Consider the following 18,236-nt stretch of genomic DNA (forward strand, 5'->3'; position numbering starts at 1 on the left):
GACTGGCTGTCTGGTCGTGTTTTGCTGTGGAATTTCGTAGTAGTGGAGTGTGTGAGTGGTAAAACGGTGAGTAGGTGGAAGTGAGAGGGCATGATGAGGATAGGGGGTTGAAAAGCGACGCCATTGGCAAACCCCTCTCGTACTCAAGGAAACTCTGTTCCCCGTACTGTCGACGCGCCGCCGCTAGGAGCATCACCACTACCTAACCCCCATTACTCTTCCCTCTTTTTCCCCGTATAGTTCGGCGCAGGATCCTGGAAGGACGTGCGATATCCCCATCGCTCGTCTAGGATTGTCGTGAATGTGCGAGGGGAGATATTTAAAACAGACTTGGGGGAAACGAGATTTCATGATACTGATGACGCTTTCGATGAGATATTACTGTTAATTCCTTGTTTCTTTGCTCAAGTCCGGAGAAAAAACGTTTGCACTGTCTGGCGACTTGGGGAAGTCAAGACAAAGTGTCATGAGGCTTCTGATTAATTATTTTTTTTATACGATCGGGATTGAATATTCTTGGGGAAGTTGTGTTCAACCATTAAGGGAAAAAAAGCCCATTCGATTCATTTTTTATTTTTTTTTCGAGGCGAAGGCGTGAACTGGGCCAAGTGGAATTTTTTAGAGTTTTTTTTATTCGTTGAATCAAAAAATATTTGAGACTTGTGATAATTGCAAAAATGGAAAAACTGCTATTTCTGCAATTATCGTAGTTCACCACTTCAATGTAGAATTTAAGGTACATAAATATTTTCTCAGTGTTTCATCAGCTTGAAATTTCTCAAGATTTCATGAAGAGGTTGGCGCTTTCCCTGACTAATTCTACTTAATTTCGCGCTGGATGTTGGCTGGATTTGCTCGAATCTGGGCTTAAATAGTTGTTATTGGATTTGAGACTAGTCTAAAGGGAACAGATGTCCAACTGACGGAAAAGGAAAACATTTTTTAAATCTCTCTTTTTAAAAACCTGGACACAATTAGATGAAATTTTGAATTGATTTCATAATTATTTCTGCAACTCAGATATATCGTAAAAAATGAGTAAATTACTTACGGTTTAATCCCTCGAGGCGCCCTTTTATTACCGAGCGCAGTGTACGCGCAACTCAATCGAATTCGATTATTTATAATGAGTGGAAAATTACAAAATTGAGATCTAATTAAAGTAACAGTATTACCTTTTCCAATTTTGTTTGCCTGGTCAATTTATCCTTGATTGGTTTTTAAATAATCGATTCTGAAAGCAAACATTCCCATTCGGATGGGTCGATGCAATGTATCGACCTCGCACGTGAGCGGCTAATGAAGAAGTTAGGGTTTTAACTGAAAATACTACTGAAATTCCTTTCTGTATTCGTAGAATTCATAATTAAATAGTTCCTGGCAGCATTAAAATTTTCAAAGAAATATATCATGAGAATTTTTATAAAAACTTGGCGGACTTTTCCAAAGTACAAAAATATCTTGAAAAATTTCTCAACTTCTCAGAATTTCATGAAAAAATTAACACATTCGCTGGGAAATTCGACTTCAATTCTCCCTCATCTGTTTATTGTATTTATCCAATCGGTTTCTCAATTAAACAGAAGTTCTCGGTTTCAAGACGCATCTGATGAGAGAAAGCGAAGAATTGAGAACAAAACATTTTCCAACTCCATCGTCACATAGACTAAAAAAAATCTGCTGAACTCGTTGGTTAATAACTATTTATTACCGTTGGCTGGAAAGAGGAAGTTTGTCGATACGGAGTTATGTATCCGAAGAGGAAGAAAACAATCCATTTAATATTTCTGCAAACAGGAATTGCTCAGACGAAAGATTGAACATCTCGGAAACTGGAACTGGCAAAGTCCCTTCCATCGGTTTTCCCCTGGACGCCCATATTTTTTCTAAGCCTCAGAAATATCCTTCGTGGTGAATTATTCTCCGAGGGGTAGTTGTCTCGTTACCAAACAAAACATCAACATTTAAATTTAAAATTCTAATAGAAAGTACATAAACATTTTCTCAGTACTTCTACGGAAAATTTCTCACGACTTAATTTTCTTGTTGATATTTTACGATCCCCAGTACCGTTCGCTTTTCAGGTCAGCTGTAAAGTGCTTACAACGTGCCACTAGTTTAATTAAGATTATCATATATGTTTAATTAGCTATAATGCGTAATTATAAAAATCTCATCGACTTCTGGCTGCGATAATCTATATGACTGTGATTAAGATAAAACAATTAAAGGTCGGCCGTGAGGGCTCCAACGGGGGGTCCAAATAAACAACGAACACACCCCACCAACTGTCAGTGAAATAATATCAAGCCATTCTCATCCAATTAATTTCAAATTCCTCTAAAATTATTTCATCTTCTCCCGAGAATATTTCTCCAAAATGCCCTCGTTTTCTCGACTCCCTTCGCCACTCGCAGTCAGCCTCACCTTGATAGTTATCCGTCTAAAACAAACATCATAACAATATTCTTATCAGAAATGTCTGGAGCGAAATTACAGGAAATGTATGGAAGCTGTACGCATGTATAATGTATTGTAAATCTTCAGTGTCTGTCCTCCAGTTTCCATATGGCAATTTTCTGCTGCAGAAAAGCCGTTCTCGACTTGTCTCGTTAATGTAGAATTATTGCCTCGTCTTGTCTCGTCTAGGAATACGAGAGAAATATACACCCTCATCTCGGATGTATCACTCCAAATGATATATCCTCCTCATATCATCTTGTCGTATGGGTCAAATCGTTTATGCACAGAAGTGCACATTCTCCTCGAGGATAATTTTCACCCTGGATATTCTCGGCCAACAGATTTCCAGCGAACGAAATTGTCCCGGTTCGTTCATCCGGTGAATATATATTTTTTTTTCTTCGTCGCACAACGTCTCTTCGGCTTCGTAGCGCACAAGTTCGGCTGCACAAATCCCGGATGGAGTCAACGTGAGCTCTTATGCGGACCTATTTGGCATTGATTTATTCAGCCAGATATTCCACATGGAAATTTATTCGGCATTCGTCTGCTATCACCATCTACTCCCGAAAATCCTTTGGTTTAACATGCCAAAAGATCAACTGTAAGTGCAAGGGGTAACCCGTGGAAAAAATATCTCGGCCAGAAATTCCTATTTTACACCGGCGAAAATTTACATTGGAGACATTTATACGGAAATTCCCAGGTGCCAGATTTGACTATTTGAATTTCTTTGAAGATTTATTGTTTTACATGACAACCTCTGCGCTTCGGTGTAAAAATTGAATTTGTAACTTGTACTTTTCACTGGGGATTTTATATTGAGGAGAAAAAATCTGTAGCGAAGTAGTAAACCAGGATAAGAACAGAACTAAAACTCTTCCAAAGAAGTTGAAAAAAAAATTGCGAACAGAAAAATTTAATAAGAATCGCAGAAAAATATGTATAAATTACTTTTCGAATATTTGGAGAATGTGTGTGAAATTCAAGCCTCAGTTTTTGCGGTGCCTCTACAGGTTCTATACATAGTATAGTCAAGGCTATATAAGATACCTCAGGAAGATTAGGGGGTGAAATTCCACGAATCCGTAAACCCCGGCTACGCGAGCCTATAGAGATGAAAAATGGGGATCAGCGGTTTGAAATAAGCTGACTCGCTCGTTGCACTCCAATAGCATATTCAATATTCATTTTATCGAATGGATATTCAGAGCTAATCGATCTATCGGAGTTTAATGTTTTGAATTTATACTGCCCGCATCCCCTTTCTCTCTCTCTCCATAACTCCGCATGATGGACAGGCAGCAGATGCTGGAGGATTATTGGTAGGACTTGGGAATAATCACTTCTGAATCCCCGTTTGGTTCTTAAGTACGATTGATCCGTATAATCACTCTTTTCCCGCTGAAAAATGATCGAGGCAATAGGAATCTGGTACGAAGCTCCACCACTATCCATTCAGGAAGGGAATATTTCTCTAATCGTACATAGACAGTCAGATTTTGAATTTTATTTTGAAATTTCTAGTTTCTTATTGCAAATCAGCTTTGATTTTTTTTCTTTCCATTTCTGGGTCCACAGGGACATTTAATCGCGGTTAAGAAATAAAATGAGTTATTATTGATAGTTAATAGTTGAACATGTTTATTGGACATGTCCAATGGTGAACATTTAGAATGAAAACTTGAATGGACCTATAGGCACCGCGCATGGAGATAACCGCGGGGATTCACCGAACAGCGTCGACATAGTAGAAACTACAGATCCTTACGCATTTTATGTCAGTATGGAGACTTTAAGTTGTTGATCTTACCGATGGCTGGTGTGTTACTATAATACATCTTCGAACACTACGAAATAAATTATCAAGCACAATCCGATCAGCTTCAGTAAAAATCATAATAGCCAACGTTTATTCAAATTATTTTTAAGAATATAATTCTAAGTATCAATTGAATTATCGAAAAATCATAGAGCTGTATCTTGGGTAATAATAATGTCTGAGAAATCCTCATTGGGCATCAACTTGAGACTCTTCTCATTCGCCAAATGCAGTAGAGACACGAAAGCAATGGGGAAACTCAACTCCTTGGAATCATTCCTGTTGAGTAAGTCAGGAAGATGAACATAGATATCAGAGAACGGTTTTGGCTCGCGAGTGTCCTCTTTCTGATTGTCATTGTCTTCTTCCCCAGCAACATTCTCTTTATCATCATTACCAGTGTTGATACTGTTCCAAATGCACTTCTTGAGATGCCTCATGTCGAGCTTCTTCGCCCGCTGCGAGAATTGGATGTTAATTTTTTCAGTGAGTTTCGGTGCCTCGACGAGATTTAATCCGGTGAATCCTCCCTGACTGGGATATTCAAATTGATCAGCTCCATTCTGAGTCGCTGGCATATCCATATGGTCGTCATCCATCGAATTATCATGATTGTAATCTCCGTCGGCATCGTTCTCATAATCGTTCATGTGGATTGATTGTCGACGCTCCTCACCTCCCAATGGCTCTCCATCGTGTGCCAACCCCTTTTTTGGCATCAAATTTACGTCATCGGGGCGATCACTGAACGTGAACAAATTCAACTGGTCCTCCTCGTTCTCCTCAGGCTTAACAATTTTATTCTCCATTGACTTGAACTTCCTCCTGACTTTCTTCATCGCTACGAATTTTTGATCTATGGGTTCGTCCATTTCCGCATTAAAATCGTATAAGAAGTCCTTCTTCTTCCTAGCAGTGGCTCGACGCTCAGCCTCCAGGACACTCATCGCCATGTTCCTGGGGGGCTTTTTAATCGTCCACTTGCTTCCAGACCTCCATCTAATCTCCAGAAGTTTTTCATCAAAGAAAGAGTAATCACTGGCGGTCGAGGCATGGGCCATTATGTCATCGGCATTCACCTCTACAAGATTTTCCCTCTGTCGTTGAACATGGGCTGCTTCTACTCGACTTTCATCGCCATCGAAGCCAACGACGTCGTCGTGCACAAAAGAATCGTCTTCCTCCCCCTCATCCACAGGAAGACTGGTGTTCAGGTCGAAGGCTACAGGTGCATCGTTGTCTGCGGACAGGCGCTGACTCCAATCCTCCATATGAGCTGTGTCGCTGTACTCGGCATCCCAATTGAGGAACTCGAAGTCCTTATAAATGGCACCAATGGTTGAGTCCTCTGGGATCTCTATTGGAGTCCAAGAGATTTTTTCTTTTGGCTCTTCTCGATCGGGCTTCCTTTGATCCAGGAAGCAGTCATCGTAAGCGTGGATTGCCAGACCAAGGCCCACGTGGCGGGGGGCATTCACCTGAAGGAGCATATCTGACGTCTGATAATCTCCATCCCCCAACATTGGAGGTTCCAGGCTAATAATCTCAAGATCACAACAGAGAGACTTGACATCGGCGATAAGTTGAGTCGCTCGTTTCTTCTTTTTCGCTTTAGGTGGCTTATTACTCTTCTCGGACGTCTCACCGTGATCATCGAGGTTCTCCCCATTAGCCTCAGAACTCTGCGTCTCATGATCCAGATTACCCACCATGTCCATCGTCTCCTGATGGAGAACATCCACTCGTAAACCATAAATTTTAGCACTCACGTCGAGAGTAGTGCTGGCCACCTGGAGATTCAACATATTTTCGTCACGATTTTTAATCATATATGTCATGAAGTCAATCATCTTTAGGTTGAATGCATTTTTCTTGGTGATTTTATTCTCCGTGTTGAGTTTAATGCATTCAGCAACACCCGCTGCTATCTGGGGAGACGAGAGCTGGGCGACCGAGCCCAGGCTGAGGGAGCGACGACTGCCGTTGCTGGACGCTGCTGGGGATTCGTGGCGAGTGCGACCACGCTCCACCGAGTCATCGTTCAGCTCCAAGGAATCAGGCCGAGGTAGGATGCTGGAGCGACGGCGAATAGGGCGAAGGATGTCCCCTGGGGTCTCCCGACCCTCCTGCACCAACTCGTGGCCAATCAATTTCTTCTCCATTTCTCGGGATTTGTTCAGGGTCTGTCAAAAATATGTTCCGATCCTGAGAAGAAGAATAAAAGTCATTGAATGAATTTTCCAGTGCTCCTCAGTCATTTTGGAGGAACGTGATCGATCTGATGGAGATGACTCTACTTTTTCGATAATTTTTTGAGAGATATCTTGGAATGAATTTTTCTTTTATAAGTCCAGAGGGTCCGGAGCATCACGTCCCCGGGATATCAGTGATCATTCAAAAATAAATTCGGAAATTCCTCGCAAAAAATGAAGAACCCTATCCGCAGGAACAATTAATACGAGCCCTTGACAATTAACTAACCAAAAACGCGGGAAGACTTCCGGGGTCTTCTAAACAAATTGAATAATTCTCTGAGATAGTAGATTGTCGACCTGAATCATCAGCGGTACCAATGGCGAACAATAATAATAATAAAGCAATAAATACTCACAATTTATGGACGAAAAGTTCTCCACCATTTTTTCAAGATCAACCCTGAGAAGACGCAAGAGGTTATGAAGGCTTTTTAATTCACCAAGTGTTTTATTGAGAATCTCCAATTGACGAATATCACGAGCTCGTTCGGCAGAAATTTCAACAAGTTCACTGCTGCTTTCCTGGATGAATAATCGAAAACTCAAAAATATTAAACACAACCTCCTTCATGAAGTACAGCACTGATAATTGTTCACTACACAATTATGAGTTGACTGAAATGATTACTCACGTCGTCTGCCATTAAACATGTAAATCCGATGTATCCGTTTGTGATTTTTGTTTATGACAATTAAAATCAAATACCGATCTCAAAACAAGTATAAACAATAGCTATAAGCGTCCTAGTCGCAAAAAAAACGCTATGGACAAATACGTTGGAAATTCAAACTGCTTTGAAACATTCAATATGGTGGACTGTGATTCCTAGAGCAACCGTTAGAGTGCGTGTCATTACTGCGTCGGTAAGAGGAGGCCTTTTCAATCGGCACATTTTGAAGGCTTAGGAAAAAATCATTTTTTATTTGTATAAATAATAATAAACACTGCGCATAATAATTCAGTCAAATAGTATTTTTCCGATCACTGAAAGGTTCGGAACTTCTTCATTTCCTCTCAACGATTCCATAAATTTTCATGAGTGGAAAACAAACGCTCTGTCCACGTCTGGAGACGAGCTGGAGGATCGTATTCGTGGTTCCAGTTGAGAAATTCGAAGTCCTTGAAGATGCTGCCAATGTTTGAGTCCGCCGGAATTGTTATAGGAGTCCAGGGGAGTTTTTTGCTTGATTGTTCAGCAACTGGCTTTCTCTGGTCGAGAAAGCAGTCGTTGTAAGGGTGGACCGACAGATCCAGACCCACGTGATGTGGGGCATTCACCTTGGAGGATATCGTGGATCAGTACAATATCAAAAAAAAGAGTTACCAGATTTTGAAAAATTTTCAAATGATTGTCAACTCTCCTTTTAGCATTCCCGGAATCGTATAAAAAAAATCACCTGGAGGAGCACGTCGGACGTGTGATGGTATCCATCCCATAGCACTGGGGGTTCCAGACTAATGGTCTCAGGTTCACAACAAAGGGACCCAATATCTGTCAGAAAGCGAGACTTTTGGTTTTTCTTATTTGCTACAGCTGGGGAGCTACCCCTCAGAGAAGCCTCACGATTATTATGATGTAGATTCGTCCCATCCTGGTATGTGGACATAATTCTCCTGATAAATCTACGATTTAAATTTATTTATTGACAATCCAATTCGGCAGAATTGTTGAACACACGATTATGTTGTCATCAATGAAGTTAGCTGTGGTGGCGTTGCAATGTTGCGACATGTCTAGGTTAAATGGCGGCAATGTTACTAGATGATCATCTAGTAGCATGGAGTCGCCATTCAACCACCTGAAGGTTGCCGAAAGCGATCATAAACCGTATTTACGTTTATATTTGTCTTGCTATGGATGTCCCCAAGAATATGAGGTTAATGACAGTTTGAATTGTTGATAATTCCATTGTTTTCCGAGTTTTTATTGCCTGCGGCATCAATTAGAAACATTAAATGCACGTGGCTTAGTGGGAATTGAGTGAAAATCAGTGACACGCCCTCCAAAATGAGTGAAAACGATTCTGTTTATGGGACCACCCTATCCCAAGAATCCATGAAAGTCATCGCCGAGAGCATTGGTGTAGGAAATTTACCGGATGAGGCTGCCAAGGATCTTGCGGAGGATGTTAGTTATCGTTTGAAAGAAATTATACAGGTAAAATGAAGTTGTATTGACGTTTCGCGATCGTGTTTCTCGAGGTTGCGACCATTAAATTAAATATCTCAGAGTTCATGATGAGAATATTGTTATGATCGTTCAAATGAGGATGTAAATGAATATATGGAATTATTGACTCGTGAGATATTAAAATTTCATAGAGCCTTCTTCTTTCTTTTTATCTTTGACTGCGTTTTACGATCTTTGATAAAGCACTTGTCTGTTATCTTTAGCCTTCGGTTTTAACACCAAATTATTTCGACTATGACGATTCTATTGTTCAGGATGCCGCTAAATTCATGAGACACGGGAAACGTCAGCGTTTGACAAGCCACGACGTCGATCACGCGTTGAAAATAAAAAATATCGAGCCCACTTATGGCTTTTTCGCCAAGGATCACATGCCCTTCAGATTCGCCTCAGGGGGAGGGCGGGAATTACATTTTGTGGAGGAGAAGGAGGTTGATCTCAGTGACCTTATAGCTATGGCTGGAACGGCTACATGGCCAAAATTACCTCTAGAGATAAGCCTCAGGGCTCACTGGCTGTGTATCGATGGCATCCAACCAACGATACCTGAAAATCCACCACCAGTTTCTAAAGGTAATTCCTTTTCTAGAACTCCTATTTTCTTTTGCAAATGCGTGGAAATATTTTTTAACAATGAGTTTCGATTACTATCGTGTGAAATTCGTTGCAGAGATTCAGAAATTGGAGAGTGTCGATCCCACGGCAAAACTCACCAACAAATCCACCAACATGAATGTTGGGAAGCCAGGGGGCGGTGGCAAAGGTCATAAACTTCGAAATGTAGAGACAGTGCATGTGAAGCAACTTGCCACTCATGAATTGAGTGTTGAACAGCAATTATATTACAAGGAAATCACAGAGGCCTGCGTGGGCTCAGACGAGGCTCGTAGGGCTGAGGCTCTACAGTCACTCTCAGCTGATCCTGGCCTTCATGAAATGCTTGCCAGAATGTGCACGTTCATTGCCGAAGGAGTGAGAGTGAACGTAGTCCAGAACAATCTCGCATTGCTGATTTATCTCATGAGAATGGTGAAGGCTCTACTTGATAATCCCAGTCTTTATCTGGAGAAATATGTAAGTGAATTGCGAAATGGAAAATCGAACTTTGCAAATGAATTAATTAATTAAATTAATTCTTCCATTTTTCAGCTTCACGAATTGATCCCATCAGTAACTACCTGCATAGTCTCGAAACAACTGTGTATGCGACCAGAAATGGACAATCACTGGGCCCTCCGAGACTTCGCGTCGCGTTTGATGGGACAAATCTGCAGGAACTTCAATACATCTACCAATAACATCCAGACACGTATGACAAGGATGTTCGGTCACGCGTTAACGAAGAATCCTCAAGTAAGAAAAAGAAGAATAACTGTGGGCCTAATTTTCTCCTTATTATTTGTTATTTTACAATTTTCTTCAAAACCGCACTTTGAAAATGGTGAGCTGTTACCATGATCAACAAAATTAATGAGTCGTCATTAATAATTAATGTAACTGTTCCCAGACTCCGTTGGCTACACTCTATGGTGCAGTTAGCGGCCTCTGTGAATTAGGCGCAGAAGTGATAAAGGCCATTGTGATACCAAAAATAAAAACTGTATCAGAACGCATTGAGGGGTGTGTAGATGCTACAGCTCCCTCCAATGTTGACAAAAATGCTGCTGGGCATATTAAATCAACACTTGTGAAGTCAGTGGCACCTATCCTAAAGACAATGAGATCTGCTCCCGATTTTGTTGACGATTATAAGCAGGATTATGGGTATTTGGGCCCTGCACTCTGTGCTGCTGTTGCTAAAGCGAGAACTCAACCTGCCGCTGTTGCACATTCACCATCAACCAGCGGGACTGGACTAGCAGCGACACAACCACCGACTGCCAAGACAATCGTTCAAAATGGTACTTTTTATGGATTCCATTTAAATGATTTTTGAGTCATTAGATTTCTAAAATTATTCCCACTCAAATCGAGGTCCCTAAATTTTTTATTGATATAATATTTATTGGCGCGAATTAAAATTTTTCTGATTAGAAAATATTTCAGTGGCCAGTCAACCCAGCCAGTCGAGCCAGCCACGTACGATTGTTGTGAATGCACCGAGGAATCCAGGCGTTAGTCCTGTTAGTACTGGTCCAAAATACGTTATTGTACAGTCGAGGTCACAGACACCAACGGGTGCTCAGCAACAGCCACCGACAAATCCTCAGTCACAGGGACAGCCCAATCCACAGCAGATTAAAATCACTCAGAGCACTATACAACAGAAACCACAACAGACTGCACCACCTAAACTTGTCGTTGTCTGCATGCAGAACAGCAGTCATACTAGTACAACAACTATGTCTCAGGTGATTATCAAATATTCTATTGTAAATGGATTTGGGGCTGATATCCTGTTAGAAGTTATTGGTGATCTCTTTATTAAAGTCCTAAATAACTATCTTTCATATTTATAATTTTAGGTGACAACCATAAACAAGACACAGAGCGTTTTCATGATGCAGCAGACTCCAGATAGATCATTGAGTCCAGATGATGATCACGCATTCATGTAGCACAGATAAATTCCCAATTATATGAAAACAATCAAAATTGAAAGACATTTATTCTTGTCCAAAGGATTCTGTTCCCAAGCAACTGTATTATCGCATCTAAATCATGAAGTGAAATATAAATAGATTTATTTTTACCGGAGCAATCAGTCTTCATTAATTTTAATTTCCCCGTTTGCCAAATGAATAAATTTATCTACTTTAACGATCGCCGGTCGTTTTCATGATATAATATTGGTGCATTTTTCACTGAGTTCTCCTTACTGATAACAAAAATCATTCAACAGTTACTGAAACGATTGTGTGTCCATCGTAAAGTAGACTTTTCAGTCTTCGTAACGAGTGTCCATAACTACATACAACATGTATCCATTTTTCCCATCTCCTCTTCTCCTTCTCCAGGTCTAATTAAATCTCTATGGTATCAGCATCGCTGGAACGTCGATTTCTCTGGGAGAACAGTGCGCCTCGTTGGTGGTAGCACGCGGAAGCCACCCCCAGGAGTTTATTCGCCATTTCGGTACCAGTTTCATTTACCATTTTTGCGAATTGAGTCGGGGGCTTTTGTGTGAGTAGCTCATAGGGAGTTGAGCATTCCACCATTCGTCCTCCCTCCATCACCACCACTCGATCACTGTCGATTATTGTGTTGAGGCGGTGGGCGATCGTGATCACTGTACATTCGGAGAATTTCGTTCTTATTGTGTGCTGAATCATTTCATCAGTTCGAGTATCAATATTAGCAGTTGCTTCATCAAGCACGAGAATCCGAGTGTTCCTGAGGATAGCCCTTGCCAAGCAGATGAGCTGTCTCTGTCCAACACTGAAATTGGTGCCCCCCTCAGTCACCATCTGGTCCAGCATCACTCCATTAAGCTCAACTTCATTGAGCACCCGCCATAGGGCATCATCAGGGTATTTCTCAAATGGATCGAGATTGTACCTCAAACTTTCAGAGAAAAGAACTGGTTCCTGTGGGATGATGGAAATATTAGAGCGAAGATGAGGGAGACTGATGTTTTTGGTGTCCCTCTCGTCAATCAGAATCTCTCCCTGCAGACCTTCTCCAGTCAGCCGGAAGAGTGCCTGAATGAGTGAAGATTTTCCAGCTCCTGTGCGACCGACGACCCCCACCTTCCATCCAGGTTCGATTGTAATGTTGAGATTTTTCAGGACAGGTGTATCGTCCTTCTTGTAACTCATAAAAACATTTCTGAATTGAATTCTCCCACTGGACGGCCAATTGGGGGGCGGTGGGCTCGAGGATTCTTCGGCCTCCTCTTGAGGAAGATCACTGTACTCTAGCACTCGCTCGACTGCTGTCATCTGGGATTGGACTTCCGTGCTCTGTCTCACACCATACTGAAGCATCCCAGTGAGGATTAGCGACTGAGAAATGGCGAGACCAACTGATCCACTCATGGTATCCCCATGATCCATCAGAATTAGTGAATAGCACACGCATGCGATGAATACACAGGATACAAGATCAAGAACAAGTCCAAATGCAGACTGCGTTGCCAATATGAGGTACCACGAGCCCGTATGTTTATCCTGATACCTGTCAAACTCCTTCTGCAACATCACCTGAACCTCTGCCCCACGGCTTCTGATAGTCGACAGGCCGTTCATGGTTGTAGCTACATGAGAGAACACCGGGCTCTTGGTGATGCCTTCAATTCTCTTGATATCTTGCGCTGAATCCATGAAATAATACCGGAGGAAGTAGAACAGTACTGCCACAACAATAGTTGGAATTATCATCCAGTAATTGACGATGATGATCATTATCAAGATGCTCATCAGCACGAAAAATATTTGGAGGCATTCCAACATAGCTTTAGGAAGTAGTTCGTCGATGGCTCCGATGTCCTTTGAAAATCGGTTGAGAATACGTCCAGTAGAATTTGTATTGAAAAACACCATCGGGGCACCAAGAACATTAGCAAACATCATCCCATGCAAGCGCCTGCTGCTCTTCATGCATACTCTGACGAAAAGAATGCTCCTCAACATGACGAATACAATGCAGCAGACAATGCAGAAGGTGTAGATATATATTGAGTACTCCGTAACAAGAAGTCCATCATCGTCCAACCAGGATAGGTCCCTCCACACCGAGACATTGATATATGACAAGTAATCAGGTCTGAGGGCTGAGTAGTCGCCATTCACATCCTCCAGAGCATTCCTGATGATTTCTACATTCGTCCAGTAGGTGATCCAGTAGTCTACACTCGTGGTAGCGGCCTGTCCCAGGATGAATAGCAGGCTGAGCAATATCAGTGCACAAAAGGTACTCCCAGCTCGAAAATAACGACTGTAAACACTCCATGGCAATATACCCGAGCCCATGACTTCAGCTATAGCTTTTCTTTTGTCCATTGCTTCCGCCGCTGCCGCCTCATTATCATAAGCGAAGCTCTCGACGGATCTTATCGATGATTTTCCCGAACTCAGTTGTGATACTCTCCGTCTCCGTCCCGCGGTACCCTCCCGAATGTGATTGATGAAGGGAACCTCGAGTCTTTGCGCTGCAACAAAATCCTCATCGAGATCATCAAGCTGCTCTTCTTCTCCCGGATTCTCCTCGGCTTCTTTTTTTTGCATTTGATTCAGCACCTCGTGGAAGTCTTCATTGGAACTCGACAGTTCATCGAACGTCCCCTGACACTTGACTGTGCCCTTCTCCAGAACAACGATGACGTCCGCTTGTTCGAGGAAGTGCAGTTGATGGGTCACAAGAATTCGAGTTTTTCCCTTCAGATATCCAACAATGCAGTCTTTGAAGAGACGGCGAGCTACGCGTGCGTCAACGGCACTCAGGGGATCGTCCAGGAGGTAGAGATCAGCCTGGCGGTAAATCGCTCGGGCCAGGTTGATCCGGGCCCTTTGACCACCAGACAGGGACATTCCACGCTCACCCACCACTGTCATGTCCCCTTCTGGCAGTTGTTTAAAGTCTCGGACTAATGAACAGACTCGCGTAACTTCCTGATATCTCTGGGGATCGTACGGCTGCCCGAAGAGAATATTCTCTCTCAATGAGCCGAAGAACAGCCAGGCGTCCTGACTGGCGAACGAGATCTTCATATCCAAATGGTCCTTGATGAATCCACGAGACGAGGCATTCGTGGGGGCAACAGACTCGCCGAACTGGGACAATTGGACAGTCCCGGCGCCGACTGGCAGCTCGTTCAGCAGGAGATTCAAGAGAGATGATTTCCCGGAACCGACGTGTCCCACTAATGTGCACAATTTTCCACCCTCAATTTTCATGGACACGTTACAGAGCGTTGGGGGCAACTGGCCAATCTCCCAATTCGCGGACACGTGTTGTAAGTTAACCGTAACTGCTGATTTTGGAGAACTTATTGATTTGGGGAATGTTTGCTGATTCGATTTAGAATCATCCGAGGGATATTCAATCTCGTCCAGTAGAAGGAACTTCTCGAGTCTCCGTATGGAGATGAGCGCCTCGTCTCCCATTATCAGGGCTTGTGGAAATGATATGGCGCAGGCGAGCTGAAAGGCATTGAAATAAGTCGCCAACTGGAACGTGATTTGGGCTGACATTCTATTCTTCAGGAGGATGAATGACACCACCGAGGTAAATAGAGTAGTTCTTTCTGTTATCACAATCAGGCCCAGGTACAACGCTTTCAGAGATGCGGAAGACATTATGGACTTCACTTCGGCCCTTCTGGTGAGGGAGACTATTTTGTTGAACGGTTTTTCCCAGGCGTATGTTTTTATTACTTGAATTCCGGAGATCAGTTCATTCATCAGTTGCACTCGTCTGTCGGTCAGTCTGGCTATTTTTCCTCTCAATTTTCCACCTTGTTGGGAAATTAGTACTTGGAGGGGGATTGTCATTACTAGGAGGGTAGCGATGCCAACTAACGTGGATAATCCGATTCCGGTCCACATTATAGAGCCGATCACGATAATCTGTATTGGCATGATGAACAGGTGGGGAAGGTACATGGGGAGCATGTCGAAGCGACTGACGTCATTACTTAGAATATTGACTACTTGTCCCGGTGTTGTTTTATTCAGCGATGCTTTACTCAGCTTCAAGCTCTTTCGGTAGATGAGGGATGAGCAGGCAACCCTGACCTGCATGCCAACGCGTTGTGTGCTGAGAGAGGTGTGATGAGTGATGAATGTCACACCGACCGTCGTGAGGATCAGACCTAAAGCCCACAGGAGGGTCTCATCCTTTGTTGGTCCCGCCGCATTAGTCCCGAAATAACTGATCACTAGACCCTGAAATATCGGCTGCACGGATCTCAGTACCACCACGGAAATTAACAGGAGGAAACTGTCGCGAACCAGACCCGGCCAGAATGTTCGAATTATCGCTCTCGCCAAACTCGGTCGCGGTGATGTCGCTATTTTATTTCCATCGGCATCGATTTTGTACTCCATGTGCTTCAGCTTTTCCAGCTCCATTAGCCATGCTGACTCCAGACGGTTTGCTAGTCTTTCGGACTCGTCGCTGCTCGGTGGATCGTAGATATCCTCTGGTTGCAAGCCATATTTGGCACCTCTTCTAAATAAATCAATCGTCCACCTGCAATGGATGGCACATGGGTATGAAAAATTAAATTGGGGATGAGATATTTTTGGAATAAGGGAAGCACGTATAGAGGGAAAGGGGGAATTGTTTTCCACACCTGGTGGATTGCTATTTTTTTTCACTAAAATTTCTTCACGTGAATATAGAATTTAAGAAAGTTTAAAGAAACTCTACAAATTTTTGAGCTGATGGCAAAATTATTTAGGAGTAGTTTTTTCAATGGTCTGCGTATTAAAATACTGTTTTGTTCCTCGGACTTGATGACTTTTGAATAACAATCAGTCATTAATTCTTCAATCAGTAATTCAAATGGTATTTTCCCAGCTCTGGTGAAACGCAATTAATGAAATTCATTCGGGCAACCAAACGCGCGAAATTGCTATTAAAAAATCGCTTTAAATTATTGTTAGAAAGCTATTTGATTAGCAGACGTATATTTGTTTCTCAGTGTAGCTACTGAAACTTTTAAAATTAAAAAAATCCAACGGCATTATCTTCTAGACCCAACGTTGAACGAAAAAGTAGTTACAAACCAAAAAAAGAGTTTGCTGATGCAGTTAGCCGTCTCCACAGGATTTCTCCTCGATGATATTGCCATTTTAATCGACTCTTGTAACAGAACAAATCATCACAGAAACTGAACGAAGATGTAATCAAGTAGAGTTTCTACCGTGGACACGTCTGTTTGCATTATTTCTTCCTGATAGAAGGGTTCACTTTATCACACATCCCCACTTTACCTAATTAGCACTCACATCTCTGTTTCCCACCGCTCAAACCCGGGTGTTTACTTATTTCGGTCCTATTCGTCGTAATCCGTTCTATGATAATGAAGTTGATAAGTTTTTTCGAAACTGGCTGCTTCCAACACTGACAGGTAAAGAATTAAGTTCTCAAACAATTCTTATCCGGACCGACGAAATCGAAACTTAAAACTGAATTATAAAAAAAAAGTTCTTCTCAGAAAATCTTGTACACGAGCAATTGCAGGAATCTTCAGAAAACTGGGCTTTGAAGAGATTTTTATAAAGTGGTAAGCATTAAAAATAATAATACTAATGATAATTTTTTAGTACAATAAAATAGTAGTTTTCAATATTATTTAAAACGTTAATCGTTCAATTTTTATAGAAAAACACTGATTTGTTGTAATTCCCGAGATTGATTTCGATTTCTCGCAAGTGTCGGATCTAACCGAGGAAGTAGCAGTTTTACAAGCCACGTGGGCCATGTCGTAGGTCCCCGGAAAAGGTCCTTACCCGAGACGCAAGACGTGTCCACGTCGAAAATAACATATATTGATTTCAATAACTGAACATGCTATGCCACTCACAACTTGAAGACGACTCCTCCGTGAATGGTAAGTAATATCTTCCCCAGGAAATTCTGCATGTTCATGAATTACTAGCAAAATGATAAAATCAACGTCTCCGATAGGACGATAGCCTACCACGTGATATAAAATAAAAATTCATTCATTATCACTATGCAAAACAATACCTTTAACGACAAAATAATCTGACATTTGAGGATTATCAATGTTAACTATATTCATGGAGCCAATCATTAAATTTTTCTTAACTATTTTATCACAGTCATGAGTTTGCAAAATAATTGCGAAATAAAGTAGGAAAAAACAACAAAATTGGACAATCGAATCTCTATAATTTTTAAAATCTTCGTTTGTGAAAGTGCGCGACGACGCGAGTCGTGGGGAAAAATTCAAGAAATTGGTGTCTCTATCCGGTTCGGAACTCCATTCTTTAACGTCTCATAGCATTTATTCATAACCGGTGAATTTATTTTTCTATCAGCACCAGAATTTTTCTAAACAATTCTCGGTATGTTTGCATTCAGCTCAAATACTCTGCAAACAAGGCACACAGTAGACTTCCATTCATTTTACCGAGTCAGGATGTGTCCTTCAACTAATTTTATAGGAAATTCGAATAACGATTAGTCGCCCACTCCGTCAGAATGACGCGGACAAGAGAGGGAAGACCTGTAGCGAGTGGGAACAATCGTAGTAGCAGCCTTAACAAAAAACATGACCTACACCTGCTAAGCCCAGCGACTCATTCATCCTAAATAAAAAAGAAGACTATGTTATTCCAAGATCCGATGAAATTTTGATCCTTTCGTCCTTCGTAATGAAAATATCCGCATTAGATAGATTTTCTTCTGTTGATTCCGAGGCCACTTGGAAACTTCATCTAGACCTTCTTATTTCGAATAAAAAAATGTCAGTCCTGACATTTCCGTAACATCACGAGATTGCCAATTAGACTGCAATAAGTGTTTGCCAATTAGCCTGCAATAAGTGCATGAGTCTGATGAACGTTTCCCCTTCTACCGGATATTTTCCCG

At 41.8% G+C, this 18,236-nt stretch overlaps 4 protein-coding genes across 9 annotated transcripts; 1 reads left to right on the plus strand and 3 right to left on the minus strand.

Moving 5' to 3' along the window:
- Window positions 1-4,348: 4,348 nt before the first annotated feature.
- On the minus strand, window positions 4,349-7,325 carry LOC135162743 (condensin complex subunit 2). Its single transcript, XM_064121535.1, has 3 exons — window positions 7,173-7,325; window positions 6,897-7,062; window positions 4,349-6,490 (listed from the first exon to the last, which is right to left on the minus strand). Exon 3 carries the CDS (start codon window positions 6,445-6,447, stop codon window positions 4,432-4,434), a length of 2,016 nt encoding a protein of 671 aa, XP_063977605.1. The 5' UTR covers window positions 6,448-6,490; window positions 6,897-7,062; window positions 7,173-7,325; the 3' UTR covers window positions 4,349-4,431.
- A 107-nt stretch (window positions 7,326-7,432) lies between these two features.
- Window positions 7,433-8,255, minus strand: LOC135162749 (uncharacterized). The gene is made up of 2 exons (XM_064121544.1): window positions 7,939-8,255; window positions 7,433-7,819 (listed from the first exon to the last, which is right to left on the minus strand). The coding sequence occupies exons 1-2, from the start codon at window positions 8,146-8,148 to the stop codon at window positions 7,556-7,558; spliced, it is 474 nt and encodes a 157-aa protein (XP_063977614.1). The 5' UTR covers window positions 8,149-8,255; the 3' UTR covers window positions 7,433-7,555.
- A 65-nt stretch (window positions 8,256-8,320) lies between these two features.
- LOC135162744 (transcription initiation factor TFIID subunit 6-like) lies at window positions 8,321-11,429 on the plus strand. Of its 4 annotated transcripts, none has more exons than XM_064121536.1 (7): window positions 8,321-8,699; window positions 8,936-9,305; window positions 9,403-9,806; window positions 9,882-10,085; window positions 10,240-10,633; window positions 10,767-11,083; window positions 11,198-11,429. In XM_064121536.1, exons 1-7 carry the CDS (start codon window positions 8,550-8,552, stop codon window positions 11,288-11,290), a joined length of 1,932 nt encoding a protein of 643 aa, XP_063977606.1. In that variant the 5' UTR covers window positions 8,321-8,549; the 3' UTR covers window positions 11,291-11,429. The 4 variants fall into 4 exon arrangements, with proteins under 4 accessions (XP_063977606.1, XP_063977607.1, XP_063977608.1 ...); XM_064121537.1 differs by having other exon boundaries at window positions 10,779-11,083; XM_064121538.1 differs by having other exon boundaries at window positions 8,987-9,305.
- Window positions 11,322-17,271, minus strand: LOC135162741 (ATP-binding cassette sub-family C member 4-like). Of its 3 annotated transcripts, none has more exons than XM_064121530.1 (3): window positions 17,203-17,271; window positions 16,403-16,478; window positions 11,322-15,863 (listed from the first exon to the last, which is right to left on the minus strand). In XM_064121530.1, the coding sequence occupies exons 2-3, from the start codon at window positions 16,465-16,467 to the stop codon at window positions 11,696-11,698; spliced, it is 4,233 nt and encodes a 1,410-aa protein (XP_063977600.1). In that variant the 5' UTR covers window positions 16,468-16,478; window positions 17,203-17,271; the 3' UTR covers window positions 11,322-11,695. The 3 variants fall into 3 exon arrangements, with proteins under 3 accessions (XP_063977600.1, XP_063977599.1, XP_063977601.1); XM_064121529.1 differs by lacking the exon at window positions 17,203-17,271 and adding an exon at window positions 17,129-17,176 and having other exon boundaries at window positions 16,403-16,690; XM_064121531.1 differs by lacking the exon at window positions 17,203-17,271 and adding an exon at window positions 17,129-17,147.
- Between the last annotated feature and the right edge of the window lie 965 nt (window positions 17,272-18,236).

Source organism: Diachasmimorpha longicaudata, chromosome 5, assembly GCF_034640455.1.
Source record: "Diachasmimorpha longicaudata isolate KC_UGA_2023 chromosome 5, iyDiaLong2, whole genome shotgun sequence".
NCBI lineage: Eukaryota > Metazoa > Arthropoda > Insecta > Hymenoptera > Braconidae > Diachasmimorpha > Diachasmimorpha longicaudata.